The 23,749-nt window shown below is 40.1% G+C and overlaps 3 protein-coding genes across 5 annotated transcripts in view; all 3 read left to right on the top strand.

Moving 5' to 3' along the window:
- The first annotated feature begins 1,664 nt into the window (after positions 1-1,664).
- Positions 1,665-6,916, top strand: LOC121362032 (DOMON domain-containing protein FRRS1L). Its single transcript, XM_041483212.1, has 4 exons — positions 1,665-1,771; positions 2,244-2,382; positions 5,712-5,958; positions 6,421-6,916. Exons 1-4 carry the CDS (start codon positions 1,665-1,667, stop codon positions 6,591-6,593), a joined length of 666 nt encoding a protein of 221 aa, XP_041339146.1. The 3' UTR covers positions 6,594-6,916.
- Positions 6,917-9,256: 2,340 nt separating this feature from the next.
- On the top strand, positions 9,257-10,478 carry LOC121362041 (DOMON domain-containing protein FRRS1L-like). Its single transcript, XM_041483225.1, has 2 exons — positions 9,257-9,488; positions 9,950-10,478. Exons 1-2 carry the CDS (start codon positions 9,257-9,259, stop codon positions 10,120-10,122), a joined length of 405 nt encoding a protein of 134 aa, XP_041339159.1. The 3' UTR covers positions 10,123-10,478.
- Positions 10,479-21,867: 11,389 nt separating this feature from the next.
- Positions 21,868-23,749, top strand: part of TMEM245 (transmembrane protein 245) — a 78,239-nt gene continuing 76,357 nt past the window's right edge. Inside the window, exon 1 of one of the 3 annotated variants that reach the window (XM_041483089.1) lies at positions 21,868-22,957. In XM_041483089.1, coding sequence (XP_041339023.1) covers positions 21,959-22,957 — 999 coding nt within the window. In that variant the 5' untranslated portion in view covers positions 21,868-21,958. The remainder of the gene's footprint in view (positions 22,958-23,749) is intronic. The other 2 variants (XM_041483080.1, XM_041483099.1) reach the window with 2 other exon arrangements.

Consider the following 23,749-nt stretch of genomic DNA (forward strand, 5'->3'; position numbering starts at 1 on the left):
GGGGCCGGGGCCGGGAGGGAGCGCCGGGCCGGGCCGGGCGGGCGCGGGGGCGAAGGGCGGGAGGCTGTGGCAGCGCCGTTCAGCACGAAGGCCAGCGCCCGCCGCCATCTTCCGCCGGCCCGGCGCCTCAGCCGGCGCTGCCGCTCGGGGCCGGGCCCGCAGCGCGCCCTGCCCCGCTCTCCGCAGAGCCGCCGCCTCGCTGCACGGGCATCCCCGGGCACGGCATCCCCGGGCACGGCATCCCCGGGCACGGCATCCCCGGACACTGCATCCCCGGACACGGGCATTCCCCCGGGCGGGAGCTCGGGCCGGGGGCCGTCGCCTTCCCGCAGAGCGGGGCCAGCCGGCGGCCCCTCGCCTTCCCCTCTTGCGAAGCTTTCCGGGCTGGTAGCGTAAAAAGGAGTCCTGGGGTGTGTGTGCTTCGAAAGGACGTGTGATGCTGTAAAGTGTCAAGAAGCAGCGTGGTCGTGGGTTTTGGTGTGGGGGTTTTTTTGAACTTGCAAATGGTGGAATGTTAAATCACCACTTTTGCAGCTAGGCTGCATGGAAAACCATTTGTTTAATGGATTTGAAAATAAGTAAGGAGTGAGAAATTTCCATGTCCTGTGGCCTGTGTTTCAGTAATGCGCCGCTACACGCTGCTGTGAAATTCAGCAAACTTATTTATGCCGGGTAATTTACCTGCCCTTGATACAGTTAGTGTAACTGTGATGTGCAGCTTACAGCATACTTTCTCCATTAGCACTGTTAGAAATCTAGGGAAGTAAATCAGGGCTCCCGAATGCCCAAAGTTGTGTAGGTCAAAAGTTTGTGTGCTGGTGCTGTAACTAACTGAAGTGTTCATCTCCTACTCAGTGAAACACTTTTCTTGATAAATGTCTTTCAGTTACTTTTCCTACTCAATGAAGCATTTTCAGATTAGTTTCTAGTTCCACAGCTAGCACTTTGGTTTTTACCTGGCTAAGTAAAAGAACATCCTATTAAAATATCTGTGCTTATGGAACAGATACCAGCACTGACAAGCCAAGACTGAATAGGTCTGCTAGTAAACTTTCTCACTTTTTCTTTGGTACTGTAGTCCAGCAGACAGGATCACTTGGAATCATAACTCTCACTGTCTGACTCTTTTGGGTCTGCCTTCACAAGTGATTGCAGGCCATAACTGCATGCACTTCCCCGCCCTGATACTCTCTTACCTTTTACTGCAATGTGTAAATGCTTTATTTTACTTCATAAAGGAGGATGTATTATAAGGTCTTTTCAGTATCAATTCCTACAGCTCTGCATCTGGTGCCCTGCCTGCATTTATACCTAATGCTGTCATTTATGGCTAAAGAGTCAATTCCCTTATGGATTTCCCAAGGGGACTATGAGTGCACAAGGAGAGAGTGCACTGCAATAGTCCATGGTCCTGCTGCCTTACATTTAACTTTTGCCCTCCAGCATTCTTCTCCCTCCTTGATGAATGTAGGAAACCTTAGAAAAGTTTTGTTTTCAGTTATTCATGTTACTTTGTTACCTGGATCCAGGACCATCTGAGCAGTGGGTTTTGTATGTGGCAAAGTAGTCACTCATCTGAACAGTTCAGTTATCAGCAAAGTAAATGCTATTGGAAGACCTTCTCTTTAGTATTATTGATTTTTAGTCCTTTATTTTATTTAGTAATGGTTTATTCTGATTATACAGGTTACCCTTTCCCTACTGCTCCTCCTGTGGACCCATTCGCAAAAATCAGAGTGGATGACTGTGGAAAAACCAAGGGATGCTTCAGGTCAGTCTGATATAAGAGTGCAGATACCTTTATGTTTACAGGTGCTGACTGGTGATATTGGAGATTCCAGTTAGTGTTTCATAGTAATTTTAGTAAATGTTTGTTATTTAAGACCATACTGCTATATTATTTGAGGACATTAGTTTATTTAAGAATACACATCATAGTTATGATCCTACAGTTTTTTCTTGTATTTTCATGAAGAACTCAAAAAAAAAAAAAAAAAAAAAAAACCAAAAAAAACAAGGAAGTTCAACAGTAATATTTTGTGCTATTGTTTGTGTTTGAATACTATGCACTGAAAGAGTAATACTTGGCAAAAAATCAATGCTAGTTTATGTCCAGCAGAATATATGCTTTACTGCCATTATATCAAGGTACATTCTTTTAGCTTTTTCTTGCAAAACCTTAATTAAGTTCCATAGCAGGAAATTTCAAGGAAAATGTTATGTATATTTCCAATTCCATTTAGGTATGGTAAACCTGGATGCAATGCGGAGACTTGTGACTACTTTCTGAGTTACCGCAGAATTGGAGCTGATGTTGAATTTGAGTTGAGTGCTGACACAGATGGCTGGGTGGCAGTGGGATTTTCCTCAGACAAGAAAATGGTAAGATATGTACAGTTTTTCATGTTGGCAATACACACACTTTCACGTGCTAGGATATAAATGGTTTATATACATTTCTATATTTGAGAAACAGAGCATGTAAGGTAAAACTGGCTTGCTGAAAACAAAGCACCATTCAGTAGCCCCCCTGGGAGCACTGCCTCACAGAAAATTGTTTCATCCTTCCTAACATCTCCTTTCCCTTCTTCTCTGAGAACTACAACAGTATTTCAGTTCAGCTCTGAATGTTTGAATGTCACTAGCTTTTTGCCTTTTCATTAGAAAAGCCCTCAGGGATAAGCCAATTCACATGGAAATGTCCTGTTGCGCTTTATGTCAGTGTAATTTGGGCAAAAGACACATCATAAACTGAATAGCAAATGATTTTATTCTTGAGAAAATCAGCTGACTTTCAGCAGTATAAATTTTTATTTCACTTTTGTTTAACTTGGGAAATTTTTTTGTTTCTTTCATACCCATGTGTTGTTCCAGAGAAGCCACAAATGTGTGAGAAAATGACTCCTGCTAATTTAAACATTTATACCAAGAAGGCAGTCTTCTTAAAATTTCTTCTCTCTCCTCTGGATTGTTATTGGGTTCTGTTTTATGCTTATTCCTGTACTTACTTTTTAATTCAAAAGCTCCACTTTTCATTGAATTTCAATGAGCAAAACAAAAGCATGTAATGTGTGGACTTTAAAAATGTGAGCAATGGATGACTTGTGCAAAGATGTTTGATCTGTGATCCTTGGTAAAATGTTTAGGATTAAAATGCAGCTTATAATATCAGTGTTCATGTACAGAAACTCTCCTGAGTATATAGAACAATACTGGACCTATGTCCTAAATCACAAGTCAAAGAAAGGACTGTTTCTTGTGGTTTTGAAAGTAGCAGTCTGAAAAAATACAGGAATTAGATGTTCTGGGATAGGACCCACAAAAAATTAATTGGAAGACTTGCATTGACTTAACAGCAGTTTTATGAAGTCTCATCCTCCCAGATTGCTCTCCTCAATTCACTCTTGGTTGCACTTTTTGGACCTGAAGCTACAGCAATGTCCTTGGTTCTCAGGTTGGAAAAGGATTGTTTTGTCCAACTAAACTGTGAAAAGAAATTGCTAACACTTTATATGAAGTTCAGAGGTATATACTAATGCAGTACAGAATCTGAAAAATATGAAAGCTAAAATTTAAGGCATCATTTGACCCAAAATGAGAAATAGAAAGAAAATGTGAGGACAAGTGCTTCTCAGTCATTACTACATATGTTTTAATATGACACTGTAAATAAACACGAGATGATAGAAGGTTTTTGTGTCATAAAGTACAGTTCATGTCACAAGAAACAATTTGTGGTTTTGATGTAAAGAACAGCTTTACAGACAAATTTTGGGAAGAGTTTAGAGGCTTGCCAATGCAGGTACTCAACAGGGTTTTCAAAGCAGCTCAGCACCTCTAAGTATTTGTCCCCAAACTATGAGATTGTGTTACCAGTTTGTATCTTTGAGGTACCTGCAGTGGACCCCAGGGTCCCCCTGCCCTCCTCTCATCAGCCACTTGGAAAGCAGGCACAGCAAGCAGCAGGTTAAGTCTGAGCTTCTGCTAAAAAGAATAAAAGAAGGGTAAAGAAAAGGTTTTGTTTCCAAATTTGCTTCACCATATCATGTGGAGCATGATAAGCCCATAAGTCAGCTGAGCTAAACCAGCTAGCATCTCTCTTCCTCTCTGGCTCTCCTGCTGACTTCATCTTTTTCATAACTTCCAGGATGTTTTGGTGTCCTGGGATGCACAGGCTTTGATGAAAAAAGGCTCTGGGTCAAAACAGCTTAGCTCTGAGAAATGGGCTGTGCTTTGGAGGCCCTAATCAAAATGGTGTGGCCTGGATAGCTTCAGAAGTTAAGAGAAAAAAACTATTTTGTGTCCTCAATAGATTTTTTTAAAGTCCTATGACCTATTTCTTTGTCTCAAATAATGTTATGCTTTTCCACGTACAGGCTTTTGTGCCTTGGAGGATTTTGAAATGTCATTCCATTAACTGAGATTCAAAATGCTTTTTTCTTTCCTTTCTAGTTTTCTTTCTTCAGTGTAAATACACCTTTATTTTTGCCTCTTTGTACTTGAGAATGAGTGATTTGTGCTTAGATGTATAAAAGTTAATCTTGGGAAATAAGTTATGGAGAGCAGTGATAGTCTCAAGACAGAGGCTGGAAAGGTCTGCAGCAGCACCAAGGTGCAGAAACTGTCCAAGCCTAGTTGTCCCCTCCTTCCACCCGCTTCTGGCACATCTTTTACAAATGCACATTGCAATATTCCCATAGTGCTGCAATACACCCTTTTCCTCTCTTTTCCCTGTAAGAAAGAACTAAGGGATGATCATGCTAGCAAGCATCATGTCTTTCATCAGTATGACATATCAGAAGGATATGGGAGGAGTAGGGCCTGTGTTTAAAACAGCACTGATAGCTGTGGCACTCATCCAGCTTGGATAGTGTTCCAATGGCTCTTGGTGCTAAGGCTTCTGTGGGATAGTACTCCTGAAGTTCATGCTCATCCCTGTGCTCTACCACTCTGTCAGTCACCTTGAGTAACTATTCCAGTAATGCTTTAGTATTTCAATGATTGACCTTTACAAATAAGTGGCTCCTTCTTCCTTCTGTCTCTTGGTTCTTTGCTGGCTGCTTATGCTAAGTGGAGAAGCACATATTGATTACTTTTTTCTTTGTATCTGGTGGTATACTGCATTCTGTTATTACTACGTTTCTTATAAGACATAAGAGATATGAGAAATTATGTTCCCTAAGTGAACATGAGAAGAGATTAGAAAAGACTTGCTGTAATCGATGCTATTATTTTCTCAAATGTAGTAGGTTTGTTTCTTCTGTCTCACTCAAGTATATTGGTTTTCTGTCCATGATTTGATGCAGTGGATTTTGTACACATCAGGGATTCAAGATTGCCACATTTTATGAAGCAGTATGCCAGAACTTCACGAATAACAAAAGAAAACAGCCTGCCAGAGATCAATTAATTATGTGATGTCAGAGTGATATCATATCCTACAAATATACGCTAAGTAAAATAACTCTTGGAAAGATCCAAAAGAGAATTCAGAGATAGTAAGGGTATGTAACTATTGCTACTCACTTAACGCACTTTTCAATCTTACTGAAGATTAGGGATACAAATATTTCTGTATATATAACTTGGAAAGAAGGAAAGGGCATGCCAGGTCTTGATTAGCTTTGAATAATTAAAATTATGTACATAAATGAGGAAGTGTTTTATGACCCTTTTGTTTTCCATCTTCGAATTCTTTTTTAACCTTGTAGGGGGGAGATGATGTTATGGCTTGTGTTCATGATGATAACGGAAGAGTCCGAATACAGCACTTCTATAATGTTGGTCAGTGGGCTAAAGAAATCCAGAGAAATCCTGCTAGAGATGAGGAAGGGGTTTTTGAAAACAATCGTGTCACGTGTCGATTCAAGCGTCCTGTCTATGTTCCCCGAGAAGAAACCATCGTAGATTTGCACTTGAGTTGGTACTACCTGTTTGCTTGGGGCCCAGCAATCCAGGGTAAGTTGATCTCACCAACAGAGCTGATGTGCCAAAATTGATAAATGTCTTTCAATTATGTGATTCTTACTAGACACACCCTCTCTCCCGCCCCTTTTTTTTTTTTTTTTTTTTTTTTAATGAACTAAAATTCTGGCAGCATGAGGCTTAAAAAGAGAAAGACAGGACGTGTCTTGTTTTCCTGGCTGTGTATCTACTATCCCGACTTCTTAAAGCTGAATTTAGAAGAACTTCATAACTAGAAGTTCTTCATTCATTTGAAGAGTGTTTGTTGTTTACTTGAATTTTATTTGTTTTATTCAGAAATTTAATTTCAGAAAGCAAGGAAATGAGCCTACTCCCTGACAGTGTAATATTGCATGCTTCCATAGGTTTGAAAATTACCTGCCTGCCTGTTTCTTCAGCAGAGTTATAGAAAAAATTGCATCTGATGTTATTTCTCTCTGCCCTTACCTGCTAAAGGTTCTATAACTCGTCATGATATCGACTCTCCACCCGTGTCAGAGCGTGTTGTCAGTATTTACAAGTATGAAGATATTTTCATGCCTTCGGCTGCCTATCAGACCTTCTCTTCTCCATTCTGCTTGCTCCTCATTGTTGCACTGACCTTCTATTTATTGATGGGAACCCCATGACTAATGGAAAATAGCAAGAATTTGGCAGTGGAAGTTTCTCAGGATGGACGGCTATATGGATGGACAATGCATTTTTCTTTTGGAATTTATATCACATCACCATCCTCATCTAGCTGCTTTTGAACATAGTTAGCTTCTCAGAAGAGTGAAATAACCATCTCCCTTGAGTGGCAGAGTGGTGACAAATCATTTAAGAAAATCAGCGAACACACAGGAGAATATTTTCAGTGTTGTGATTACTTACTTAAGGAAAATGAGACTTTTGTAAAATCAATATGTGTATGTGTGTGTTTGTGTGTTTGGGAGGGGTGCCTGTATGTCTGTTTAGGTGAATTTAGTGATGGACAGCACTTTTTGGACCTGAAACTACAGCAATGTCCTTGGTTCTCAGGTTGGAAAAGGATTGTTTTGTCCAACTAAACTGTGAAAAGAAATTGCTAACACTTTATATGAAGTTCAGAGGTATATACTAATGCAGTACAGAATCTGAAAAATATGAAAGCTAAAATTTAAGGCATCATTTGACCCAAAATGAGAAATAGAAAGAAAATGTGAGGACAAGTGCTTCTCAGTCATTACTACATATGTTTTAATATGACACTGTAAATAAACACGAGATGATAGAAGGTTTTTGTGTCATAAAGTACAGTTCATGTCACAAGAAACAATTTGTGCTTTTGATGTAAAGAACAGCTTTACAGACAAATTTTGGGAAGAGTTTAGAGCTTGCCAATGCAGGTACTCAACAGGGTTTTCAAAGCAGCTCAGCACCTCTAAGTATTTGTCCCCAAACTATGAGATTGTGTTACCAGTTTGTATCTTTGAGGTACCTGCAGTGGACCCCAGGGTCCCCCTGCCCTCCTCTCATCAGCCACTTGGAAAAGCAGGCACAGCAAGCAGCAGGTTAAGTCTGAGCTTCTGCTAAAAAGAATAAAAGAAGGGTAAAGAAAAGGTTTTGTTTCCAAATTTGCTTCACCATATCATGTGGAGCATGATAAGCCCATAAGTCAGCTGAGCTAAACCAGCTAGCATCTCTCTTCCTCTCTGGCTCTCCTGCTGACTTCATCTTTTTCATAACTTCCAGGATGTTTTGGTGTCCTGGGATGCACAGGCTTTGATGAAAAAAGGCTCTGGGTCAAAACAGCTTAGCTCTGAGAAATGGGCTGTGCTTTGGAGGCCCTAATCAAAATGGTGTGGCCTGGATAGCTTCAGAAGTTAAGAGAAAAAAACTATTTTGTGTCCTCAATAGATTTTTTTAAAGTCCTATGACCTATTTCTTTGTCTCAAATAATGTTATGCTTTTCCACGTACAGGCTTTTGTGCCTTGGAGAATTTTGAAATGTCATTCCATTAACTGAGATTCAAAATGCTTTTTTCTTTCCTTTCTAGTTTTCTTTCTTCAGTGTAAATACACCTTTATTTTTGCCTCTTTGTACTTGAGAATGAGTGATTTGTGCTTAGATGTATAAAAGTTAATCTTGGGAAATAAGTTATGGAGAGCAGTGATAGTCTCAAGACAGAGGCTGGAAAGGTCTGCAGCAGCACCAAGGTGCAGAAACTGTCCAAGCCTAGTTGTCCCCTCCTTCCACCCGCTTCTGGCACATCTTTTACAAATGCACATTGCAATATTCCCATAGTGCTGCAATACACCCTTTTCCTCTCTTTTCCCTGTAAGAAAGAACTAAGGGATGATCATGCTAGCAAGCATCATGTCTTTCATCAGTATGACATATCAGAAGGATATGGGAGGAGTAGGGCCTGTGTTTAAAACAGCACTGATAGCTGTGGCACTCATCCAGCTTGGATAGTGTTCCAATGGCTCTTGGTGCTAAGGCTTCTGTGGGATAGTACTCCTGAAGATCATGCTCATCCCTGTGCTCTACCACTCTGTCAGTCACCTTGAGTAACTATTCCAGTAATGCTTTAGTATTTCAATGATTGACCTTTACAAATAAGTGGCTCCTTCTTCCTTCTGTCTCTTGGTTCTTTGCTGGCTGCTTATGCTAAGTGGAGAAGCACATATTGATTACTTTTTTCTTTGTATCTGGTGGTATACTGCATTCTGTTATTACTACGTTTCTTATAAGACATAAGAGATACGAGAAATTATGTTCCCTAAGTGAACATGAGAAGAGATTAGAAAAGACTTGCTGTAATCGATGCTATTATTTTCTCAAATGTAGTAGGTTTGTTTCTTCTGTCTCACTCAAGTATATTGGTTTTCTGTCCATGATTTGATGCAGTGGATTTTGTACACATCAGGGATTCAAGATTGCCACATTTTATGAAGCAGTATGCCAGAACTTCACGAATAACAAAAGAAAACAGCCTGCCAGAGATCAATTAATTATGTGATGTCAGAGTGATATCATATCCTACAAATATACGCTAAGTAAAATAACTCTTGGAAAGATCCAAAAGAGAATTCAGAGATAGTAAGGGTATGTAACTATTGCTACTCACTTAACGCACTTTTCAATCTTACTGAAGATTAGGGATACAAATATTTCTGTATATATAACTTGGAAAGAAGGAAAGGGCATGCCAGGTCTTGATTAGCTTTGAATAATTAAAATTATGTACATAAATGAGGAAGTGTTTTATGACCCTTTTGTTTTCCATCTTCGAATTTTTTTTTAACCTTGTAGGGGGGAGATGATGTTATGGCTTGTGTTCATGATGATAACGGAAGAGTCCGAATACAGCACTTCTATAATGTTGGTCAGTGGGCTAAAGAAATCCAGAGAAATCCTGCTAGAGATGAGGAAGGGGTTTTTGAAAACAATCGTGTCACGTGTCGATTCAAGCGTCCTGTCTATGTTCCCCGAGAAGAAACCATCGTAGATTTGCACTTGAGTTGGTACTACCTGTTTGCTTGGGGCCCAGCAATCCAGGGTAAGTTGATCTCACCAACAGAGCTGATGTGCCAAAATTGATAAATGTCTTTCAATTATGTGATTCTTACTAGACACACCCTCTCTCCCGCCCCTTTTTTTTTTTTTTTTTTTTTTTTATGAACTAAAATTCTGGCAGCATGAGGCTTAAAAAGAGAAAGACAGGACGTGTCTTGTTTTCCTGGCTGTGTATCTACTATCCCGACTTCTTAAAGCTGAATTTAGAAGAACTTCATAACTAGAAGTTCTTCATTCATTTGAAGAGTGTTTGTTGTTTACTTGAATTTTATTTGTTTTATTCAGAAATTTAATTTCAGAAAGCAAGGAAATGAGCCTACTCCCTGACAGTGTAATATTGCATGCTTCCATAGGTTTGAAAATTACCTGCCTGCCTGTTTCTTCAGCAGAGTTATAGAAAAAATTGCATCTGATGTTATTTCTCTCTGCCCTTACCTGCTAAAGGTTCTATAACTCGTCATGATATCGACTCTCCACCCGTGTCAGAGCGTGTTGTCAGTATTTACAAGTATGAAGATATTTTCATGCCTTCGGCTGCCTATCAGACCTTCTCTTCTCCATTCTGCTTGCTCCTCATTGTTGCACTGACCTTCTATTTATTGATGGGAACCCCATGACCAATGGAAAATAGCAAGAATTTGGCAGTGGAAGTTTCTCAGGATGGACGGCTATATGGATGGACAATGCATTTTTCTTTTGGAATTTATATCACATCACCATCCTCATCTAGCTGCTTTTGAACATAGTTAGCTTCTCAGAAGAGTGAAATAACCATCTCCCTTGAGTGGCAGAGTGGTGACAAATCATTTAAGAAAATCAGCGAACACACAGGAGAATATTTTCAGTGTTGTGATTACTTACTTAAGGAAAATGAGACTTTTGTAAAATCAATATGTGTATGTGTGTGTTTGTGTGTTTGGGAGGGGTGCCTGTATGTCTGTTTAGGTGAATTTAGTGATGGACATCTTATCAAATAACAAAATTGCCTTCCAAATTGCTAAAAAAAAGCAAATTAGGGAAAACACTGCAATGGTGTTTGGTGCTTCTAGAGCAGAGAGCACAACTCCAAGTGCAGTTTCTAATCTTAAGACCTGGAAACCAACACAGCAGTATAAAAACTGCCCTTCAGTAGTGGATAGTTCTCCCAGTTTCTTTTTTTTTTTTTTTTTAATATTTATCAAAGTGTACTTGCTGTAGTATTTTCCAAAACTAAACTTGCATATTCAAGCATTAGCATGATTTTTTTTTCAACAGAAATAGGTGATGAGTGTCTTTATTGTGTTTCAATAGCCTTTTTGAAAGAAATGCCTACTTCTTTCAAGAGTCAGATACAAAGTAATTTAAACAAGGGGAAGGGAGAATACAGCAATATAAATTCTCCATACATAGGAAAACCAGGTGTAAACCATGCAGAATATAAAAGTTTCCAACAAGCCATAAGATGTCCTCCTAATAGATTAAATCAACTTTTCTCTTTTTATTAAAAAAAGCAATTTTGCTGACATGTAAATATATTTTTAAGTAATTGTGCAGCAGTATGAAGTAATCTCTTTTTCTGTGTTGTATGCCACTAAATCCTGTTCATGTTAAGGGTGACTGTGGGCAGCTGGTGTAATCTTACAAAGAAATATAAATGAGATTACTCGTAAGGAAAGACAGGGATTAATAAGAACAGCAGTATCTTTTGTTCATCAAACCACTGCTAAAATATAGATATTGTGGAAAAAGATGAGCTAAAAAGGAAATACATTAGCTGTTTTTATCACAAATAATTAGTACAAGAGGAATGCTAAATATTACGGAGATGAAAAGTGTCAAAATGCATTTATGAGCCACAGACTATAATAAAAACTTGGAGTGAAGAATTTCTGTGCTTTACATAATAGGAAGTGTATGGCACGTTTACATGTAGCAGTCAAATGTGCTTAGGTAAGGTTACTCATTCACTTTCCAACTTACATTAAAATTCTACTTAAGTAGAATTAAAATCTAAGTAGTGCCAAAGTTTTATCTAATGTGATACACTTGAGGACTTTCTAACATAGAATCTGGTAAAGTATATGTAATGCAACTCCTTTCTATTCTTATTGCTGCATGGAGTATAAAATGATTAATTAGCTTGGATGGGTTTGCATCATCATTCACAGATTGATGTCTGTAGAGCTAAGTTTTATTAGGCTCAGAATTCTTCAAACTTATACTTAAGGTATATGGATTAGATTGAAGATGAACTTATCTTCATAACAAACACTTTATCCCTATTTCAAAAGATTGACTAATATTTTATATTTTCATTGATGTCTTTAAGGATTTGTTCACTTAAAATTACTAGACTAGAGTTCAGGAAAGGGAAGAGAAATTCAGAAGTGAACTTCTAAAATGCATACAGTAGCTTTATTTAGTATAAATTACTTCTCTCAGGTTGGTTAACTTACTCATCATCTGATCAAGTAGAGACCACCGAATAAGGTCTGCTTTGGCCCACAACAGCTGTGTAATTTAGCCTTAAGATTGGCTGGAGCAGATAAGCAGAAGCCTGGATAATGAGCTTTACATTCAGCAAACAGGTGAAGTGAAGAAATCATTAGGGTAAATTCTTTCTCTCAGGCAGCTGAGATATTGCAGCTCTTTCTCAGAGCCTGAGGGTTGCTTTAGTTTATGGCTTGGTTTTTACTGTTTCAGCCATTTACTTGATTACCCACTAAAGGGCTAATTTAATAATTTAAAGGTACTGAACTTGGATAGAAACCCAGTTTGGCTTCTCTTTTCTTCTTTAATAGAGCTCGGGATTTAGGATAGCCTGGTTGGCCCTGAGCACACAGGTATGTTATAGATGACAATGATAATACCAAGGTAAAATTGTGTGACAGCTGTCAATCTGCTTTCTATATATATGGAGTCAGATGTGGTTAAAGTTCAGGATCTGAAGCAAGGGCAAAGTATTTTACATTATTTTTTGTTACTTTTTCAGATTACTTCTCAGTGTGCTGTGTTTGTGTCATCATATTTTTCTCTTGTTGAAGTATTAGCAGAAATGTGCACTTCTGAAAAATCTTTCACCTAAGCTTCACAGTACTTAATTAGCCTAATAAAATGTTCTAATCAAAAGGGAGGAAATAAAAGGCCACAGGAAGCAGCAAAACAATTTATCATCTGGCATTTAAATGGATGGTTGAGTTTATGTAAGAGTTCGTCTTCACAGTGGGAAAATCAGGACTGTGGAATTCAAGTTGACATGCAGTGAAGGTATGAGTATTTAGAAGTTGGTAGTCAGGATGGAATCTGAGGAGAGAAAGGTTATAAGGGAAATGTGGTATGTAAGTTTGTGTGATATTTGGTAAGTCTTAACATTTGAGTGGGCACAGTAACTTGTCATGGAGGCTATTTTGGTTTTCACATGTTGTCTTCTTGTTTTTCTTTTTAATATTGAAAAGCAGGCTTTATCTCTGTTACACAAAGTTACTATAAAGTAACAGACTTCAAAGTAATTTTTAATTGATTATAGCATTTCAAAGATTTTTCGTTTTATTATTTTTTTCTAGTTGACTGGTACTAACACAAACTAGAAGAAAAGGTGTGCTTTGGAAAAGGAGGCAGATATTTCCCTCTCCAAATAATTTTTTGTTTCTTTAGTGTGATTACTACCAAACAACTATTAAAGAGCACATTCTGAAGTGCTTTAATGTTAGCAATTTCTTGCTGCAGAGTGACTTCTTACAAGGGCATTGAGTTTAGAGAGGGCATATTTAGAGTATGGTGTTGTTTGGAAATTTGACTGTGGTTACTAATTAGAGAGTTTTTTTTTGCATATTTTTTTTTTCATTACTGATATCAAATAACTGGGTCTTATTAGATATAGGTGAGATGCTAATTGATTTTCCCCCTCCAAAAAAAAAAAAAAAAAAAAAAAAAGCACCTAACTGATTTGATAATGTAATTGGGTAATGGGTGATGCTGCCTTCTATTATTACAAGGGAAGTATTCTGGTTTTGAAAGGGAACATATTGATGAGAAAAGTTTGGACTCCCTCTACGGCCTTCTTTGTCTTGATGGGTTTTGCACTACTTGGATGATAAGAAAATAAACACTTGCAGCCTCCCTAATCTGAAGAAACCCCAAGTTTGGGTTAAATGATGTTAAAGCTGTGTTTGGCACTGACTTTCCCAATCTTTAGCACAGGGATTAGAGAGTGACTGGAGTGTGGTGTACATCAGCATGGCACCCAGGCAGTGGTCTTGAAGCTCACTTTGTGCACCATGTCCTGAAAAAAGAGCCCTGCAACTGCCCCTGTGTACTAAATAGCTACACAGTTATTTCTTAGTTACTGCTGTGACTAATGTAACTGCTGTAAATTCAAGGGAAAACAGAAGTGTTTTTTTTTTTTTTTTTTTGGTCTTCTCCTTACTTTCTCACCCCTCCAAAGCATGAGACACTTACTTACAAAAAAGAACATTTTTCCTGTTTTAAGAGGGTAGACCCTCTGTCTGGCCTTTCATGTCTTTTCTTGGCTTGTTGGAAGTTTGCGCCCTCCAGTACTCCAGAGGCAGAATTAAAGTTTATATGCAAATTATGTAATTTTAATAGCATTTAAATGGCATTTTGTGACTCTGTGGTTTCATTGATTTGTCACACTGTTGTGTAGCAGGTGTACTTCCCCCCACCCTCTTCTTGTTTTAACATCTGCAAATAATTTCCCCAAAGTAAGGTGTTTGGTAATAGACATAAAAGAAGGAAATATGTATTTCAGAGGATTACATAAGGTCTAATACCAGTTATTTTCAGAAGTAACTATTATGTTAGTGTTTTGTACAAAAGATGACTTTGCACAGAGCCTTAGATTTATGACAGGATCAGAAATACTTTTAAATATTACAGTGTTTCAACTGTGGATGTGCATAGCTTACATAAATTGATGTGATCCTTTTCATCCCCATGTAATGAAACTGGCAAAGCAGTTTGCTTAAATACTGCACAGTGACTCCAAACAGTTTGGAACAGAAGAATGGAGAGACTGGTAGTAAGGACAAATGACAAGGAAGGGAATGGAATGATTTTGGCATACTTTATATTTTTGTATAAATTTACATGTGGCAGTGCCTGTCTGGCACTCTTTATCCAAGCAAATATTACTTGATGTAGGGTTAGGAAGGAGTAGAGTCTGACTTGAGAGAGATTTTGGCTTTCAGGCAGGTCCCAGCTGTTTAAGGGCTGATGTGGCCATCAGGTCAGACCATGCCACAAGACGTCCCCTGCTGTCAAGCTCCAGGTTAAGAGCTGGAGGCTTGGTCCGGCCTTCAGAGGTACAAAAACCCAACAAGACCCCAGAGGCAACAGCAGCAGTCAGCTGCAGCAGGGAGTACCTACTCAGTTTGTAGAATGGCCAGTAAGCAGGTACTCCCTGCTGGCTGCAGTTTGAGTATCAAAAGATGGGGGCTCTAAATCTTAACAGCTTTGTACATTAGCTCCTCTAATTAAAATTTCATTATTAGTATTTCTGTAGCAGTCTCTTTGGGCAGCTCTCTCTCAACCTGCCCAGGATAGAGATGGATCTAACAGGAAGATTTTAAAGAAAATGACAAGTCCTTGTGTACAAAAAGTAATAAAAAAATGAATTTTTAAACCATATTCCAGCTTTTACTTTTTTTTTTTTTTTTCTTATCTAGTTATTTCTATGCAGTTTGTATGTTGAGGTATCTGATTTTTGCAAATACATAGTAAGATCTAGGTAAGCCTTCCTTTTCTAAACATTTTTTATTAACATGAAGTAATCACTTTGGTAACTTTTTTTCTATTTTCACAGTAGATTTGATAAAATTATGTATGCTTAAACACAGTTACTTAACTCACCTAATTTGGGCTCAGATAGTGAGGCAAAACCAGTGCAATTTTGAAATGTCAGAGAGGATGTGTGCAGCTTATGGATTTGATAGGTGTGAAAATGCAGACTTAAAAGACATTACTTGCTTTGAAAAATCTGTGTTATGACTTGGCAATAGCAATAAATCTGCTGTAAAGAAAGGGACAGATTTTTTTCCCTTGGATTACTGAGTATTATGACTAGAACTCATAGACTGTCTCAGGTTGGAAGGGATCCATATGGATCTTGGAGCCCAACAAGCACCATGCTCTTCACAGGACTGCCTAAAACTAACCCATATGACTCAGAGCATCATCCAGATGCTCCTTGAGCTTCCCTGTAGTGTCTGTTCCAGTGACTGGGCACCCTCTTAGAGAAGAATCTTTTCCTAAGGTCCCAACTGAACTTCCCCTGACACGGTTCCACAGTCATTCACAACTGTTGCTTTTGCCCTCTTTCTATGTTTCTCAGCTAAGTAGGAATGTTCTTCCAAACCAATGTGAAGTTGGAATAAGTGCAGGACTTCACATCCTGTATCTTAGAACAGCTGCTGCTCCACATAGGCTCGTTCTGATCTGCAATTAAAGGCTAATTAGGAATGTCCTTACAAGATGAACTTTCATGTGGCATTCTTAAGACATTTTCTGTAAAGGTGTTTTACTCCTTATAGACTAGAGCATAACAAAATTACCAGTAATTTTCTGAGCGGTTTCTAAATGATTCTTAAATTCATATTTACATTTTTGAAGAAGTAATTGGATTTTTCAGAAGTGCTGAGCAGCTGCAAATCTGTTATGGCTCCAGTGCTTACTCAGGGAAGCGAACATTTTATGGTAACTCGTGATTTAGCTTCATCTCTCTCTCTTAGTTTTGACGTCATTCAGTTTAATTTCCTATGGTGGTATTGGTAGAAGACTAAATACGTGAAAAAATCACTTAGGTTTTGTGCCAAGGAATAAAAATATTCCTGCTGATTTTTCATAACAGTGATCTGTAAGGTTTAGATAATGAAAAGTATTCTTCACAGAATTAATATTTAGGCAATGTGATTTACTTGAAGGTATTTGTGTGTGCATGTGAAGTTCTGAGAATTATACAAGATAGTCTAAAAGCAAATGGCTAAATTCTGCTCTGGAGACAAGACAAAACACAGAACCTTACATGTTCCCTGACTCCTAGCTGATTTTGGGGAGTCAGAATGATTGAGGAAGAAAATATATAAACCTGAGATACTACGTGTGATGTTGATGTTTGCAGTTCTTTCACACACACATCCTTTCTTCAATACAAAAATTACCCTCACAGTCTTAGACATATTACAGTGTTATTTTCACTTTTTTTTTTTTTTTTTGCATACAAGCTGAAACAAGAATAAGTTCAATAAGTCAAAAGAATGTTGTCATGTAGAGTATTAAAGTGATAGGAAAGGAAGTACAGATGCCACAGTTAAACCTAGGAGGAAAAAAAAAACTTGTTATTTAACTCCAGAATGTGGTGTCTGCTTCTGAAATACTTGACTGCTCACATAGAAAGCAATGGGTTCTTTTTCAGTTTTTTACCTTTGGTGATATGAAACAAATTACAAATATTGAAATATAGAAAAAACTACCACAATAGAATTTTTTAAACTGGAATTATCATTCAAGTCTTGACAAAGAGATTCAAAGATGAAATTTCAAACCTATTAACTCATTAGAAAAATTAAATAGTGGGGCCTTGATATTTGTGTGTGATGTTCCCAGCCTTTATTTAGGCAGATATATTTCATTAGCATGTTGAGTTCTGTTTAGGTTATAACTTATGCCTGATATATCTTGGTATTTCTGATTTATATATCCTGAGGTCTGGTTTGCTTTAACCTCCTTGCAAATAAGCAGGCTGTCATAACTGTGTGAACTCTTGCCACTTGTTTCTTATTACATTATGTGTAACCGTTGAACCTGAAATGCCATCTCTACCTTTTGAATTCATTCAGTTCTTTGTCAAGACTAATATACAGATAAACATACAAATAAGAAACTTGTAACTATAGTGTTAAGTGGTGTTCTGCATTCTCTATGCCAGGCTTCATTCTGTATGCCAATACCCAGCAGCCATGTGAAGTCAATGAGCATTTGGTTGGGTAGGAGTGCAGAATGGAGGTTTTGTAGTCCAGAAGAATTTGCCAAACTCCTTTGTGCTCTAGTCTTTTCAGCAAAAATAACACTGAATGAATAGATAATGAAATTACAGTGACCTATGGGACTACTTTACAATCAGTGCATGCCCTAAAGTATCGCTTTGTAACATCTGTTTTATACTAAATGTTGGTGTTCAAGTGAGCCTTGTTAGCTATTTGACAGTGACAGACAATGATATTTATAAAACTGTTGCAATAAATGCCTTTTTAGTCTAAGAAAATGTGTGGTATGACATTTATAAAGGGGGGAAAAAAGTCTCCATGAGGTTAAAGAAGTCTCTGCGCTGCCTATGTTAATAATTCCTTCCCATGCCATGGTCTTGAATTTATTAGCCTGACTAATTCCATTTAAGTCAGTGAGGCTGGTCATTAGTGAATTAACAGATGTGAGAAGACTGCCTTGTTTTTTTTTTTTTCACCATGTGTATCACAGTGGATCTGTAAGTAAATGTGATAATTTCTATTTTAGCAAAGTATTAACCACATTGTCAATTGCTGTAAGTATGTAGAATTTAAGAGGTTCCTGTGGTGACCTCTGTGCTGTGTTTTTGTAACTATTTGATACAAATATGATCAAGTTGCAATATTACAAATTTGGTGTTTATCATCACTGCCCTGTTCCTTGGCCAGAATGGCCTCTGAAGCAGCCAGAACAGGCTTTTGCAGAAAAGAAGAAAATGAAACTATATTAGAAATTGGCAACAGAGAAGAGGAAGTGCCATAATACTCAGCAAGCAAAAGCAGCTGTAGAAGTCTCTCAAACAGGGATGCTTCAATTTCTGAGATCTCTCAGGTTTTTTAGCTCCTTACTGTTGGACTGGGAAGAAGAGTTGGCCCAGGGCAACAATAATTGTATTGCTTTTACACCGTGTGGTCTGTTTGTTGTGTGTGCAGTATTATTGCAAGCCTGTAGCTGCAGGCTGCAAGAAAGGATGGATCTTGTGTGTGGCAGCTACTCGTGCACTGTCCAAGGCATCATGTTCAGTAGAGGCATTACATGTACCAAATAGATTTAAATTATATTCTGTTTGTCTTTCATTATATGACTGCTGACAAACTGATGAGGAATTTGTCACAAACTTGAATCCCAAACTTTCCTCTGTTACTCAGATCTCTGTATATCCAGCTCTTGTTCTGTGCACACAGCTATCACGTGGGATAACCATGAAACATAGTGCACTGGATTTTGTCCATCCACCTACTGGTGCTGTTTTGCATGTTTTTTCCAGTGATTTAACGCTTTTGTGTCGGTGCTATTGACTACTCTGCCTTACAACCATGCGTTTTGTTCCCGTTGTTAACTGAACAAGATTCAGTCTTCTGTGTGAATCATACAAGAGTCACTCTGCTGATAATTTTGTACACTTTAACTCAGATGTTGAACAAAGTTGTTTCTGCAGTAAAGTCAGGCTATAATCACTGGGTGCAATCAAACATGGTGTTCCCAAGGATTGGTTTTCATTTTATTTTCACCAATATTTTGTAAATTACATTTGAAGCCTTCTCATCTTAGCAGCTGAGCAGCATAAAAGAATAAATTTTTAATTAGCCCAAAATACAAAGGCATATGCAGACGACCTGAAGATGCAAAGGTTGTATCTTAAATCATTGACTTTAACATTTTTTTTTCTTTGCTTCTGGTACTAGTGAAACTATAATAGTTTACATTAAGTATTTTTCATTGATCTGAAGATGGTATTACTTTGTCATTAAACCAAAGTGAATTTATGAAGTGAGATTAACTTCTACTGAATGTTTGCAAATGCTCAGTAACTCAGGTTAAAACAAATAAAGTCTCTCACGCAGGGATAGTTATTTTCTAAATACACAGGCCAGTGCTGACACCTTGTGGCTTTGTTCCTGACTTATTTCATAGCTCCATGTGGTTATTTTGTTTGTAAATAATGATTAACTTGCAGTTGCTGGCATTGTCTATCTCCTCTGCTTTGTGGCTGCCTCAGCACCCAGTGTTTTAGTATCATGTGTAAGACAGCTTGGAACTTTGGTCTGTGTTGACTGCACATCGAGTGAATAAAGAGCTAGGGGTGTCTCTGACCTCTTGAACAGAACACAAAAGGTGTCAGTTCAGAGCACCAAATCGTGGGTGCTAGGGCAGAAGCAGACAGAAGTTACAAGTTTTTCTTTTACTGATTAATACCTGATTTTATACTTCCCTCTACACAGGAGAGCACCAAAGACTGTCAGTACTTATCACATGCACTTTTAGGTGCATACGTATTTTCTCCGCTGATGTGAAAGCGTTCCTTTGCTACCCTCTTTTCCCTTGAAGAATTCCTAATAGGAAAAAATACAATCAAAGAGATTGTTGTAGAATTTCTAGCAGTATAGGAGCCTGAGGTGTGCTACTTATCTTTGACCATAAAAATGCCTAAATCAAATGTATCTGTGAAAGTTATGGGCATCTAATCTAAAATCTCTTACCATTTCAAATCTTAGGCAAAACCAGCTGTTAAGTTGCTATTTAAAATCTGTTATGGAGTTAAGCTTTAGATGCTGGGCTGTGACTTGTGAAGATCACACATCCTCCCCTCAGCTGTCAAGGATTTAGAGATTGTTTTCTGACGCTTGTGGGTCATGTCTTTGTTCTTAAGTGATCCTGTTGTGGTGAATGAAATTAGAATTCATTCACATGAATTAGAAATCTTTATTTTATTGTATTGTTGGGGTATTTTCCCCTTTCTAATATGTTTAATTGGTTATAATGGAGAGTGAAAAACATAATTGGAAAGGTAAGGTCTTAAACAGTAGGGACCAGATCCTTGGCTTACGTAAAACAACATTTATAGCTTCACTGAAGTCAAGGAGGTGGCATTAATTTCTGTTCCTGCAGAACATGGCTGACTGAGTCTGTTAAGAAAAATCAAAGGAATAAAAAGATGTGCCTATGAAGATTTGATTTGCTGGCATCGCTGTTTAGCTAGCAGAAGGATTAGAACTCTCTGCTCTCCCCCTGTGTAAATCTTAATTGACACTTGCTAATTGAACTTCAATGCAATAAAGGTATTGTAATGAGCAATTAGAGTTTGGCTTCTGAACTAAAGAGAAAAGTTCAGGTAATGATGCATTCTTGTTACCTATTTCAGCACCCTGCCAGGAGGCAGATCTATCTGATCAAAGAGCTGTGAGTGACAGTATCAGTTTAAGGTTCAATAAAAGCTTCTTGTATGGACAACTGCTTGTAATGCCTCATCAGGATCAAACAAAGTGCCTGTAGGTTTGTAAGTGCTTTCATGGCATAAAATTAAAGTACTTTGTTGAACCTACACGTGATCTACACAGCAAAGGGAAAACAAGGAGCTGCAGGAGCTCAGAGGAACCTTTACAAGTGTGAACTGTGTAACTGGCAGGAAAGGCTTTGCAGGGACAAGTCAGGACTGCAGTGCCAAACCTCAAAAACTGGCTCAGGCCCAGTCCCACCTACAGCTTCAGGATGCAACACAGTCACAGGAAGGGTGTGGAAAAACCTCTACCTTTCACCCTTGGTATTATGATAGGGACAGGTCACATCTAGGCATTGTCTTGGTATTGCTCTGCATTTAAAAGCTAGGTATGAATAGGTGTATTCCCACTTTACAAGTTAAAGACAGTGGTGCTCAGGATAATTTCAGCTTTTTAACATATCAGTCATGCAAGAAATGCTCCACTAAAGTCCTTGTGGACTGCAATCTAACATGAAGTTACATAAGGTTAAACTTGCATGTAAATTCTAAAAAATACAGGAATTTGATTATTTTCCTATTTTTTTTATATCTATGTACTTTTTATATGTTCAGTGGCATGTGATCTCTTTATTATTATTATGATAAGCTCTACCTCCTTGAAAAGGGGAAGGTCCCTCTGAGGTTTTTATGGCAGCATTACCTATAGCTTTAGTACCTTCTGAAGGGTTGTCTTAAGGAAAACTGAGTAGCACAGTGCCAGCACTGAGCTAGTTCAAATGCCATGGCTTTTGACCCCTGCAAAACTTGCTCAGACAATGTGAATTTATTACAGATGCATTTAGACCACCTGCAAAATGTAGGCAGTTGCCTTCATGCCTGCACTCAGGTGTTTGGTGTATGCCAGCTGCGGGAAGTTAGCTCCTCTCCAGATTATTTGCAAATAGCATTTGATGGTACAGTGTCATAAACGTCAGGTCTAAAAAACCACACAGCACAACTGCTTCTTCAGTGGGCCTGACTGCCAGTAAAAGAGCAGATGCTTCCTCGTTAAACAGTTTGTTCCCAGAACATGTTCAGACGAGACAAAATCCTCCAGCTGGTCTAACCAGTCTTGCTCTCCACCATGCAATAACACTCCAGATCTCCGAATTCGTTCTGCTCCCCGAGACTGGAGCAGCAGTAGGGAGAGCAGAGTGTTCAGCCAAGCAGGACAGGGCTGCACTTCTGGGACGGGGATGAGGTTGCGCCGCAAGCTGCTGGGCTCTTCCACGGCCCAGCCTTTGGCCGCCTTCTTCAGCGGACGCCACGAAGGCGCTGGGCAGCCTCGCCCGGCGCTCGGGGAGGCTCAGGGACCGGGCACAGCCCCGCAGGTCCTGCCGGCCGGAGGGAGCGCGGCCGCCGCTCTCCCGGAGCAGAACTACATTTCCCAGCTCGCTTCCCGGCCGGCACCGCCCCTTTCCCGCCGGGCTGGGCGCACGCCCGGAGCCGCGCGGCGGCGGCACTACAGCCCAGGGCCCCTGCGCGCCCTCGGGCACGACCGCCCGGGCAGTCTCGGCCCCGCTCCGCGCCCGCCAGCGGCGGCCGTGCCCGTGCCCGCCATGGCTGACAGCGCAGAGCCCGCGGCTCCCGACGCCGGTCCCGCCGCAGCTCCGGACGCGGGTCCCGCCGCGGCCCCTCCGGGCTCGCCGGTGCGGGAGCGGCGGGCGGGCGGCTCCCCCGGCGCGGGCGCGGCCATGCCTCGGCTGCCGCTGGGCGGCCAGGGTGGGGCGGCGGGAATGTCGCTGCCGCGGCTGGAGAAGCCGATCAAGCAGGCCTTCTACAACACCGGGGCGCTGCTGTTTGCGGGGCTGTGTTGCGGCGCCGCCGTCCTCGTGTACTTCATCCTGGAGGCGTTCCTGCGGCCGCTGCTCTGGGCCGTGCTCTGCGGAACCTTCCTGCACCCCTTCAAGACCTCGCTGACGGCGCTGGGGCGGCGCTGGCTGGGCCGCCTGCACCGCTCCCGCACCCCGGTGCTGCTGGCCGCCCTCCTCCTGCCCATCTGCTTCGCCAACTACGGCGTGGAGGCGCTGGGCGAGCAGGTGCTGCGGCGGCGGCGGCTCCTGCTGCTGCTGGGCGCCGGCGGCCCGCTGCTCTACGGGCTGTACTGCCTGGGCAGCTCCCTGGGCGTGCAGGTGCTGCTGGCACAGGCCGCCCGCATCATCTGCCAGGGGCTCGACTACTTCAGCAGCCAGTGGGTGAGTGAGTGAGTGTCGGCGTTCCGCGGCCGGGCTTTAGGCGTGCCCCGCTTCTGGAGATGCTGTTAAGTCAGAGGTGATTCAGGCGAGTTCTTGGGTAAACATCGAGGCTTGTTGAGTTCTAAGGTGTGTGTTAAAGTGTTGCGAAATAGCAGCGCGGCCCCCCGAGTGACCCGGGATGGGGGAAGGCGCCTTAAGGCTTGTTTCTCAGCGAACTGTGTAGGGTTTTCTTCCTAGCGTATCAAACAGTGTAAACGCAATATGAACGTTAAAAAGTAAAGCTGTTTAACTTACAGATGTTACTGCTGGTAACAAATTCTGGGAGACTGATTTTCCCTGTGTTCTGTTCAGTAGGTAGCGTAGTTAGAACTTCTGGCAGAACTCTTTTACACTTGGTTAGTTGTAACTGAAAATACAAAAAGTATCAGAAGCAAATGGGTATGTGAAAGATCAGATCGGTAAGTTGTACTTCTGTTAAATACTGATGTACAACTGGCATGCTCAGATTTCTTAGTGTCCAAGACTTTTCAAAAGCTGCTCTATTTTTTAAACAAAGTATGCCCTTTCCCTAGGTAACAGTGCTCCTGAATGGCCTGACAGAGAATATTTTGACAGACTGCCTCTAGTGTGAATAGAATGCACAGGAGAATGTGTTTAGCCTCTTGAAAGTAAACACTGGAGGAAAAGATTTTCTTGACTTTATTTGGTCCTGGAAGATGTCAGAGGACGTGTTTCTGGTCTGTTTTGTCCTCAGAAGTATAATAGGACTGAGTAGACAGAGATACATTCTCT

This window comes from Pyrgilauda ruficollis, unplaced genomic scaffold (assembly GCF_017590135.1).
Source record: "Pyrgilauda ruficollis isolate IOZ18807 unplaced genomic scaffold, ASM1759013v1 scaffold116, whole genome shotgun sequence".
Taxonomy (NCBI): domain Eukaryota; kingdom Metazoa; phylum Chordata; class Aves; order Passeriformes; family Passeridae; genus Pyrgilauda; species Pyrgilauda ruficollis.